The sequence below is a fragment of the Anastrepha ludens genome, chromosome 4 (genome assembly GCF_028408465.1).
Source record: "Anastrepha ludens isolate Willacy chromosome 4, idAnaLude1.1, whole genome shotgun sequence".
NCBI classification, from domain to species: domain Eukaryota; kingdom Metazoa; phylum Arthropoda; class Insecta; order Diptera; family Tephritidae; genus Anastrepha; species Anastrepha ludens.
Genome location: NC_071500.1, coordinates 8,319,166 through 8,331,570, shown reverse-complemented (window position 1 = coordinate 8,331,570; position 12,405 = coordinate 8,319,166). Strand labels below are relative to the sequence as shown.

At 41.7% G+C, this 12,405-nt stretch overlaps 1 protein-coding gene across 1 annotated transcript; it reads left to right on the top strand.

Annotated features, from left to right (window-relative positions):
• Nucleotides 1-1,843: 1,843 nt before the first annotated feature.
• LOC128860883 (uncharacterized) lies at nt 1,844-3,673 on the top strand. The gene has a single exon (XM_054098670.1). The coding sequence runs from the start codon at nt 1,844-1,846 to the stop codon at nt 3,671-3,673; it is 1,830 nt and encodes a 609-aa protein (XP_053954645.1).
• Nucleotides 3,674-12,405: the final 8,732 nt, after the last annotated feature.

Genomic DNA, 12,405 nt, shown 5'->3' with positions numbered 1-12,405 from the left:
AGCCCTAAAGGTAAAATTCAAAATCCCGAATAATCTACTGAAGATTATTTGTAGCTATGTAAGCAATCGCGTGCTCCTATACGAAACGAGAAAAGGATGTAGGACTAAACAAATAACAGCAGGTGCGGCCCAAGGATCAATACTCCGATCTGAACTTTGGAATATAAGCTAAGATGAAATCCTTCGAATAGAGATGCCTGAGGATGTGCATTTAGTGGGATACGCAGGTGACATTGCAGCTGTAATAATCGCACGAAACACTGACGAAGCCAAAAGGAAGGTGAATCAGGTGATGATCCGAGTTCAGATATGGCTAGAGGACCATGGATTAAAGCTGGCCACAGAGAAAACAGAGCTAATTCTTCTAACGAACAGACGTATCCCATTAGAAGTAGATATTCAAGTACTCGATGCCACTTTATCGACAAAAAGAACGGTTAAATACCTAGGAATGCAATTAGACACAAGGCTAACTTACTGGGCGCACATAAACCATGCTGCCACAAGAGCTGCCAAAGTCAGTGGCATGTTAAGTAAGCTCATGGCAAACCTTGGAGGTCCATCGCAGAACAAGCGAAAACTTTTAATGGACACAACGGATTCAATTCTCGTATACAGATGCGAAATATGGCAGATTCGCTAAGGGTGCAATGCCAGCGGAAAACTCTGCAATCTTTGCAACGCACCTGCGCTCTCAGAGTGGCTTCTTCATACTGAGCAGTATCTGAAGCAACGGTGTTAGTTATCAGCGGAACCACCCCTATAGATATGCTAACACAAGAGTGCAAACGGAGATGGGAGGCTAAAATCACAGGAATCCCAGTACCTCGCTTCTCCGATATTAGAATCCAAACGCTCACACTTTGACAGGCCAGATAGAATTCTGAACGATACGGTAGATGGATAGCGAGACTAATAACCGACCAAAAAAAGTGGGTAGAAAGACAGCACGGTGGGGATAACTATTACTTCATACACTTTTTGTCCGAACATGGGTCCTTTCACAAGTACTTGTGGCGAACGGGAAAAGTGAGCGTGAAATGGAAAAAAGAAGCGTGAAATGGAAACTTATGTTGAAGAGCATTGAGTATAGGTTTTTCAAAACGGGGACCCTGGACGCAGGGTGAGTAAGTAAGTGCCCTTCTAAGGACGCCGTCTTGGTCCTCTACTTCGAAGCAATGCGGAAGCAGCCCCGCGGTGGAGGGAAAATTCCAAGAGAGGAGGAGGGATATTTTTAGTGGAATTACCACATGCGTAGTAACGACGGTTACTATATAGTGCGAAGGCTTTTTTAGAAATCTTTTATTTCGACAGTTGCGCGCTTCATTTCTTATCTCTTTGTATAACAGATGTCTGCTTCACAAGTTTCAACATGGTGCTATTTGCAACAATTAAAAATCCTTCGATAGAGTGATTAATTTTGCCCCACCTAAGTAAAAATAGTTTATCCAACCACTTATGCTAGCCACTTTGGACCTCGTTTCTGTTCCAAATGTCATTATGGGAATAAAGTTATAAATTCCTAGTAAACTAGCAAGCATCCAAATCCCTAGCAGGAATGGGTGTAAAAATATAACACAATTGAAAGGCACAGACTACATTGAGCCACCCTTTGCAAACTCGAGCTACGCACTACATGGATTTTTTTAAAATGTAAAGCGTAATTATAGTTTTGTGGTGAGCAACATTAAAATTTCTTATCGTATCACCAGCAGGTGAAAGGTTAATGTCGAATTAAAATATAAATAAATTCATTTAATAGTGGCGCGTCCTTGGAACCAAAGTGCGCTTCGTCATATAATCAGTAGGTATTCCGTACCCGGAACCACAACAAGCGAACAAAATGACGCTTGGGCTAAAATCGATTTTAATTATTTGTGCTGCTTTATTTTGTCTAAGGACAGCGCAAACGGCATTTGCTACCGAAAATAGTGTGCACAGCCAAGTGCAATTCTACAAAGATTTTCTATTGAAAGTGCACGACGAAGAAAAGTTCGAGAACTGCCTTATTTTCGGAGTTATTGAAAGAAGTGAAGTTCTAGCGACGCTGCTCCAAATCGTCACCGAGGATTTGCAAAAGCCCATCTTATTGCAAAATTCGAATTCAACATACAAAATCGCAAATGTGTTTAACAACGACGTGCTCGTCATCGCGCAGATCGAGAACACCGAAACGGATTTGCAAGCGCTGGCCGACAGCCTGCATCTCATGCGACAGAAGCGTATAATTTTCATTTGCGCTACACTAGAAACGGCTGCAATGACCAAAGAATTCTTACTAAACCTCTTTCATAATTGTGAAGCGAAAAAGATGATTAATGTTTTGGCTATTTTTGGTGATTTTCCGACAACGCAATCCTTTCACAGCTACAGCATCTTCCCCGCCTTTCAACTGGAGCAAAAAACATTTAACGAAAACAGTGTGCGAATATTTCCCGATCGCATGCGAAACCTACTTGGATATAGTCTACGCACTCTACCCGATCTAATATTCCCGAATACGTTTGCGTTCGAGCAGAATGGTCGTGTGCAGGTTGGCGGTTTTGTGCAAAAGCTTCTGACCATATTTGCAGAAAGCATAAATGCTACGCTGTTGTTTCCGCTGCCTGTGCGGATGCATGAATTTCGTCTTCCAGGAGAATTACTCAGTCTTTTACGCAACAATAGTTTGGATATACCGACTACACGCAGATATTTGGAAAGCGAGGCGCAATTCGAAGAAGTATCCTATCCTTACCATATCGGAGAATTTTGCGCTATGGCGCCAATTATGTGGTACCACTCCTTTTCAAGTTTTATCGAAGTCTACTTTAGTGCTACTGCTATTGCGCTGAGTGTGCTGGGCCACTGTGCCATGACGGTTTTATTCTACTTGAGTCATCGTTTGCAAAAAATACGCGCAAGTGGTTCCACTCTTCGTAAAAGGAAACGGCCAAGGACTGTTGATGTGAAGCAGGCGGCTAATTTGCGTCCTTTGGTTACTTTTCGAATTTTGGTCTTTCTGACAATGCTTTGGTCCTCATGCGTTGTGACTAATTTCTTGGCGAATTTAAATAGTTTTATAACCAAACCAGCCAGAGTTCCTAGCTTAAGCAATTGGAATGATTTTGAGAATATTGGCCAGAAGGTTATGACTTCTGCTGATTTTTATAGGGATGTTTTGTCGTGGTGTGATGAGTCGTGCAAAAATATGGAAAAATCGCTGGTACTTTCCAAGACCTTTCTAGATGTTCGCAACCACGTTCAAAATTTCAATACCAAATATTCCTATTTTATACGATCATTTTTGTGGCGATGCATCGCTCTGAAAATGAAGAGGTTGAAGTGGCCCATTTTCTATTACACCGAGTTGTGCTTGAGAAGGCCGATTTTTGACTGCTTTCCACTGCAATCGAACTCAGTTTTTAAAGATGCACTGAATTTGTTTCTTCTGAGGATCCAGGATCATGGTTTGCGCAGTTATTGGAGCGATGCAGCTTATATGGAACTCATAAGACTTGAGAAGTTTGATGGCCGCTCTATAAATCAACCGCTGGAACGGCCGCTGGATATGGATTATATGTCATTTATGTGGCCAATGTTCGGTTTCGCTTGGTTGCTGGCTGCTGTTACGTTCGCATGTGAGTTAGTCATTGGGCATTGGACGGCAGTGATTCGAAAGCGAAACAATTGAAGAAAAAAGAACAATGAAAGTAATTTCTGAATACTGATACAAAATTGAAACAAGCAAAATCTCTATGTGTTGTTAGTAAAAAATCACTCACAAATACTTAAAATTTTTGGTCATATAAATAAATAAATAGCACATGAATGTTGTTTAATAAAATTTGTTGTTGTTGAAATTGAAATTGAGTTTTGAAAAAGGCCAGCCAAGAGGCACTGAGAGCGGTAAGTCCTAAAACACTCAGGATAAATAGCTCATTGACATAAAGAAAGAAATAGGATATAATAGAGACAGATACCCCCCTCGACTCCTGGGGAATGGGATATAAAGTTGTTATGAGGATCCTTAAGAATCCAAGAGGACCACAGCCAACGTCCCCAGCCCTATTGCGAATAGTAGTTTCCACATTATTTCCATATCAGGACAGGCACAACGGTTGTCAGATGGACTCCCTCTATGGTATCCAAAAGACTGCTTACCATGGATAGAGAAAGCGATGAAGGAGTCAGGGTTGAGGTTAAGAAAGGGTGCCATAAGGCGGTGTACTCTCTCCCCTACTTTGGTGCTTTGTGGTGGACTCTCTTCTTAATGATCTGCAGGAAATTGGACACATTGAAAGGGGTAACAACTGTCTTATGAGGTTAAATACTTAGGAGTAATCCTAGATAGTAAGCTTACCTGGAAGAAGCACGTCGAGCAGAAGGTCTCTCGAACACTAAAAGTCTTCTGGCAGTGTAAGAGAACCATTGGCAAGACATGGGATTTAAGATCGGTGATAGTACACTGGCTGTACATCACCCTGATTAGACCCATTATCACATACGCCTCTGTAGTATGCTGGAAGGCTACAATGGTTAATTCCAGAGTAAAACCCCTAAACAGGCTACAAAGTAGTGTGTGCTTGGATATCAGAGGTGCCAAGAGTACGACATCTGGTGATGCCCTTGACGCCATTCTGAACTTGCAACCTTTAGATCTTCAAATTCGGCCCATGCTAAACGGAATCTGGGGAAATGAAGAAAGTACTGGCCACTGTCAGATATACCACCAGTTCTCGGAGTGATGCACACTGTTCTCGATGCCAGTGGACAAGCGGGTGCCTGTTGTTAGCTTCGGTAGGGAGTATGATGTTTTGATCCCAGATAGAGATCCATAGAGATCCATGTAGAAGTCCAGACTTTCTACACTGACGGGTCCAAAACCACTGATGGTAGCTGAAGATGGATGAAGACATTAAGTACTCCTATGCCACAGGACAGATGGCCACGGTATTCCTTACGGAAGTCTATGCCATCTTGAATGTGACGCACTGGCTAATTGAGAAAAAGTGACGGGGCAACAGTATTGAAATTTGTAATGACAGTCAAGCTGCACTGAAAACCCTTGCTAACCCACGCTGCTCTTCGAAATTAGTCGGTGAGTGTTGCAAAACACAACAAATTTAGTCTTATTTGGGTGCCTGGGCATTGTGGTATTACAGGGAACGATAATAAATTGGCTGCAAGTATGCCACTAGGCCCTGAACCCTTTCTAGGTGTCAATTCTGCAACGATTCAACTATGGATTGGCGACCTCATGAGGTCTACCTATAGAGAACGTTGGTCTGGGTTAAACTCGTGCAGAGTAGCCAAGTGCTTTGTGAAAGATCCAAACAGGAAAATAGCGACCTTTCTCCTAAAACTTAGCAGAAAGTACCTGAGGGTACTGGTGGGTCTAATCACAGGATTCAACGTCTGTGGTCAGTATATGGCTGCCATGGCGGTGGTAGATAGCCTGATATGCCTATCCTGTCGTGAGAACGTCGACACTGCTGAGCGTTTTCCAACGTTTCAGAATCAGACTTTGTATATTGGGTTGCGATATACTAAGTAGGGATAAAGTTCATACTCTTCCTCTTCTGAATCCAGGAGATTTGTGGAAGAGTGACTTCAAACTAATTTATCCGTCTTACCACCCACTTTTTATCCTTCCTATCTCTATTCTTTCTACTGAAATCTATCCAGGTGTAGTACAATGGTCTCCTGACTGAGTGCGTGGACAAATCTAATCTAATCTAATCTAAGAGTTAAAGGCGACTTTGAAAAGCTAAACAAGTTTTTAAGCTTAAAGGTTAAAAGTTTATGGTTTACGGAGTCAAATGCTGCGGAATGGTCAAGTAGAGTAAGAAAAGTCCCACACTTTTTGTCAATGTTGAGCCTTATATCATCCGACACTTTTAGGAGTGCTGTGATACAGCTCGTACTACATCTAAGCCCCGACGGCAATGTGTTCACCAAGGCGTTGTTATTGAGAAACGTGTTTATCTGGCGATGCATAATAAGCTCAAGAGCTTTAGATAAGAACGGCAATATTGCCTGCTGCGCTATTTTAAGAATTTGTTTTTTAATACAAGGTGAAGTCGAAAATAATCATGACTGAGCTAAACTAGAAACGACAGAAACTTCTTTCTAATAAATTCGAGTTTGTTTATTCAAAATAGATCCCTCTGACCTCTTTCTACACTTTTTCGCGCGATCTAAAAGCTTTTCGAAAGAGTGTTTCAGGTCATTGACCGGAATGTCCTTCAGGATGTCGCTACAAGCCTTTTGGATGGCCTTTATGGACGCAAAACGTTTTCCTTTCATGACCAAATGTAATTTTACGAATAGGTAGAAGTCACAGAGAGCCATAGCATGTGAATACGGCGAGTGATTGATGGTTAAAATGCGATTTCTAGTCAAAAGATCAGTCACAAGAGTGGATCGATGAGTTGGTGCATTATCATGCAATAAGCGCCAGCTTCCTCATTCGCGGTACCCAGGGCGAATTCGACGAATGCAATGCAACAAACGCTTCAAAACGTCAGGATAGAAAATTACATTGACGGTTTGGCTCATTGGCACGAACTCCTTGTGGACAATTCCCTTGGAATCGAAAAAACAAATGAAGATCGACTTAATTTTTGACTTCTCCAAACGCGCTTTTTTGGGTGGTGGCTCGCCTGGAGCCTTCCATTCGGCACTTTCACGCTTAGTTTCAGGTTCATGTTTTGTTGTGTTTTTCCTTGTTTAATCCTCTTGGGAGCATAGGGTCTCGACAAGATTTGTCTTGCGCTGGTTTCGTTAATTTAATTTATTAATTTTAATTTATTATTAGCCTTCCGCTATCAGTCCTAAGTAGTGGGAATGCCTACCTGTCGTTGCTTAGGAACAACACCTTCTTAGTGCTTAAAGCGCCATCTGTGTCTCACATTTTTCTGGCAGAAGGATCACACATATGGTTGAGGTCTTCGCTAAATTTGCTGTGTCTGCGCTATTACCGCGATTGCCCGTTAACTCTTGTTGGCGCCACTTGATGCATTGAGTAACTATGTCTTTTTCTTTTGTTTTTTGCTTGTTTTAGCAGCCACAATGCAAGAAATGTGTTGACTTTTGTGCCGCCAGTTACAATGTTGTAAAGAAAGTTCTCGTCTTTTCTCGCCTCTTTAATGAGGTCTTTCGAATATTGAATTCTGGGCAATTTTTGGTTCTCAGTTAACTTGTGCGGAATGAAACGTGAACAGGCCCTTGGTAAGCCCAAATGATCAGTTAAAATGCCATAAATCGATATTGTGGAGATATTCAACTCCGATTCCATGAATTTCAACGATGATTTCAGTTCATTTTTTATAAATTTACCAATAATTTCAATGGAGTTTTCGGTGAATATTGATTTTGGGCGGCCCGTATGTTCATTGTCATTTATGTCCTCACAACCACCTCTGAAACGCGTTAACCACTCATGAGCTCTGGCACGAGATTGAAAAAACATCGCCATACACTTTTTTCATCAATTCAAATGTTTCGGTAAACATTTTACCGATTTTAAAACAAAATTTACCGATGACACAAAAATACTGACACTTTAGACGCAAAAACTTCGCTTCCACTGAATGGAATGTCACTAAGCTTTCACTGGAGGTCAGCCAGGGATGTAACTTCCAACGCACTAACTCCCTGAAAAGATGGCGCAATCAAAAACATTTTTATGACGCTAGTCTTCCTTATTTTGGACTTCACCTTGTATATCGATTTGCCTGTGTATATCTGAAAAAATATTATTTTATCGGGAATTTTCCATGTGCGCTTTAAATTATATAATTAATTTCCAATTTCACACTTACAAAGGTGCTTTACCGAGAATGGCATATTTACTCTGTTAGCTCCGGCATCAACTAAATCAACAAACTGTCCGCTAATAGGAAGAATTTCAATAGTTTATTTCAATTACAGAAATAATTCACTGAAAAGCTGATAGTATTTATAATTTGATTAATAAAATTAAAATTCATTTAAAACTAACTTTTTCAATTAAAACACAAATTCATTATATTTCATTGCCAAAAGCCTATGTTTACACAAATTATTAAAAAAACACTGAATCCATTATACTTCAGCTGAATTGCGAATTAATCACTGCGATTAAATGCATTTACGCCAAATTACTTCACTCCATTGTTTTTCAGAGAGGTGCTGTACAGTGTTTGCACAAAATTTGTCTCAATCGCTGGCATTTCGGGCCGTTGCTCGGTAGATTCAACTTGAGCGCGCTGAACTTTTGCGTTTCGATTCAATTAAATACGCATCATTGTCCAGGCATCTGTACTTGTATAATATATGTAATATAGGGTGTTTCAAAAAGGTAAAATCATTTATGCACGTAACTCATTAGCTTAACAACTTTGAGAAATTCGCTCATTTACGAGTAATAAAAGGGACTCGTTTGACTGCTTGACAGCACTGCCAATCCCAGGGCTGATGAACAGCTAATGGACCAATAGACGAGCTGCCGGAAATAAAGCGCCAAAAACAACTGACGAAAACTGTTCGTTCGGATAAGGGCGTTGAGTATTTGTGGCCTAGAAACGCTGACTAATTTGAAGTTATATTAGTCGCTCTAAGCTGCTGATGAAGTTAAGCAGATTTTTGTTATCAAGACCTGCTATATCAGCAGGCGTAGGAAAGAAGTGAGAACCAAGATACTTAAATCTTAGTGCCGCGAGAGCGGGGCAGCTAAGGAGAAGGTGCTCAGATGATTCCACCTCAAACAGCAAACGCAAAAAAGACTCGAAATAATTCCGAGCCTCACGCTATGTATACCTCGCGGCTAGTGCTCCGTGAGGACGCCCACGAAATTTGAGAGCTAAGATTTTGTCATCCTTAAAATATCCCGCCCACGATCCACACTTGGCCAGAAGAATTTCGCGATCTTACAAGTTTGTGCTCAGCGCTCGCTGAGCTGATTGTTCCAGGAGTAGATCGCAGGTTGTCAAGGTGATCACGATCCTCTCCTTTTGCGTAGACACTATCTCACAGGTCCCTTGCCACTATGACTATATACCCAGATTAGTCTTATGTTAAAGAATTCGCATGCAATCGAAAGTGAAACCAGGTATTCCCTGACCAGTTTCAAATGCACAACAATTGAGTCCAGTGCCCTTGGCTATAGGAGTAAATATTTACCTTATTAACAGTTATTACGCAAGTGAGTAGCCAATCAGCTGCTTCTTTGATTGCGACTACCTCTGCTCGGAACACACAACAGTGATCCGGTTTTTGAGTCTGATGGGAAGCTCCTTGCAGAAGCTCTTTTGCTTCAGGACCTTCCGCCCAACTTCGAGTCATCCGTGAACATGTTCACCAAGCCCTGCCACCAAGTGTCGCACCCAGTCCACTTCTTCCCTGATGGAATATGGGTGGAGAAAGTTCCGTTTGGACTAAGCGAGGGTGCACACTGATTCGTTGTCAAGGGGATGAACCCAAAGCTTCTAAGGATACTTGGGTATCCGTAAATGAGGTCGAGCCTGAAGCCCGAATCCCTCAGCTTGATTGCGGTCAAAAAAGCAACCCGGAGTCTTCAACCCGTTCGAGAAAATAAAAATGAATCGAATTATTTTGCCGGCGTAAAAATAACCGACAGCAAGAAATCCACCACAATTCTGTGAAATTTCATGCTATTAAAAGTGTTCTAATTTTGACAGCGGGTACCAGCCAACCCAACAGTCAGGTGAACGGAACCTTTGAACAAATTCACAAGGGTGATATCATAATTTTAATAGCGAACTTTAACACAAAAGTTGGCTCCGGATGAAAATATTGTGGGATGCCATGGGTTAGGCACTAAAAGCGAAAACGATGATCTGTTGCGCGAATTTTGTAGCAGCTATGCTACGTTAGTTGAAGTTACTGGGATGGGAAGGCTGAAAAGCATTGGCATTACATGCAATCATCATCTTGCTAAAGAAGTAGCAGCTGCCTACATGTTAAGGGACTTGAGGATACCAATGTAAAGGAGGACTTTGTAAGCGAACTCGAAACTTATTTTCTTAAACTACCAAATGAAGGCCCGGTGGAGCTGCAATGGAATGCTATTAAAAACGTTTTTATTGAAGAAAAGAGTAGAATTCTCGAACTTCTCAAAGCTAAAAGAAGATACTGGATTTCAAAATACGCGTGGGTGCTGATTAAACGCAAATATGCTAAGGAAGGGATAGAACAAGCGAAAACGAGAGGTGCCAAATACCAAGCCCGCTTAGCATACTTCTACTTGATAAAAGAAGTCAAGAAGTCAAAAGAGTAGACAGAAGATAATATAGAATGACTTGGGTGGATGCGCTTGCTATTGATATCGGTAAAGGCTCATAACCAAAGTTGCTTGTTGAAACGAAAGCTGGACAGATTTTGGCATAAAGGCAATATCAACTTACGCGATGGCTTGTCGAATCTTCTCGTGGCACCAGCCAAAGAAACCTACCGCCTGATCTAGCAACTGAATTCCGATGCATGTCACGTGTTAACTTGGAAACGCCAACTCATTGAGAAAACTAAGCAGCAATCATTGCAATGAAGTCGATTAAGGTCTCCGAAAGACACCAGATAACATTAGGCGTCAAGTCACCAGATAGCATCGGAAATGCTTCGAGTAAACTCGGAATCTTTAGCAACTGTACTGCATAGTTTCTTTAAAAAAATCTGTAAAGCTGCATCTTTCCCAAAAGATTGGATGCAAGGTATAATAGAAATATTCCTAAGAAGTTTTTGCATTCCCGTCTTGATCTATACGTAGCTCTATAGAGAGCCAGTTGCTGGGTGAAAATAAGCTTGGATCTGTGGAACCAGTGAAAACAATTGAGACGCAGGCGACCCTTGCAAACCCTGGGGAGGCTGCACAAACTCATTTACGTCTCAGTGCTCTGACGCTTTCTTCTACGAACGGAAGTAATGTGGTTAATTTGGATTCAAATCCGAAAAGTACCATTGCATTAACGGCTATAAAGAAAGCGTCTGATTCGGGAGGCAATGTGGAGGACGCAGACGTGTATATGAGGCAGGTAGCCCCTGCTGATTGATTCCTGTCCTGGCACCAGTTTCGGCGACTGTTGAGAATATGGTTAATTCGAGTTCACGCTTAGAAAGTACCAGTGCACCAAAGCACATGGAACAGAGAAATGAGAGAACAATCTGTCTAATAGGTAGAAGAAGCGGCAAAGGCAGATGAACGCGAAGAAGGCAAGAGAAGCAGAAGCTACGACTACGGCTAACGTAGCTATGTCCACTGCAACTCGAGCCGGAGTTGCGGCTTATCTGCCTTTGTGCACTCCTGTAGCCGAATCAGGCAAGAGGAACAGATCTAATGATGACCCAAGTAATCTGTCTACCTTGACAGATGAAGCGACGGTGAGCGCCCCTGTTGGCAAGAAGAAGAAGAACCAATGGAATGAGTGCCGCGGGGGCTAAGAGTGCAGTAGCGAGCGCGAAACCGAGTCCGCCTAGTGATCCACTATTGTTCGTCGGAGGTAACTACGCTGCGGCATGATGGTGGAGATCTGTGGCTATGGACATATCTAATTGTCCCAAAGACAATTGGATTTTGTCGACAGTCAAGCCTGGGAGGAGATAGGGAAATCAGAAGAAGTACCCAAATTCGAGCGAATGAGAGTTGAGCACGGTATCTTGTCCAACCCCCCACAAAACTTATCTAATCCTAAGAAGGAGGACTTAACTTTGTGGCAAAGAAAAAATATATACTACATTGAAGCGCCTACAAGCAGGCTTTTGCTGCCAGAAATCATATCCGGATCATATAATTACTTACACTGGGCATCATCATCAAGCTGCAAGCATCGTCATATCTTATCTTCCTTGGTTATGAGAAAGTTTTTGATCGACTTAAACCTGATTACATTTGGGGGTCAGAATCCGCCATTTTCCGGGAATCAATTAGACTTTTTGCGCCACAACTCTTTACATCGGACCAAGACAAAGAAAAGCTACTTAAATCCGACGATCCATCAGACACGAGGGTTGCTTTTTATAATTAGCGTTTTTGCAACACCACGTATAATTTGAAATTTTTAGCAAAAAGTGAACTATTTTTTAGCATAAAAATAACGTTTACGAGCCTTATTTGTTCTTTTTTCAGATAAGTTCATCCAACCGCAAAGATGGCTTCAACTCGTGAAAATTTTCATGCAATGATTTATTACGATTTTTAACGTGGATTATGGAGATAGGAGTGAATTGATCAACTTACTTCGACTTTTGGCTTTGAAGTTCCATATTTAGCCATTATGAAACGCTGGTGTCAACGAGTTCCAACGTGGCCGTCGATTCTTGAAGAATGAATTTCGATAAGGTTGTCGAAAAACGGTTGCTGTGCTAGAAGTAATCGGCGCCGTGCGTCAATTGATAATGCAAGATCGCCATGTGACGATTTTCAAATTT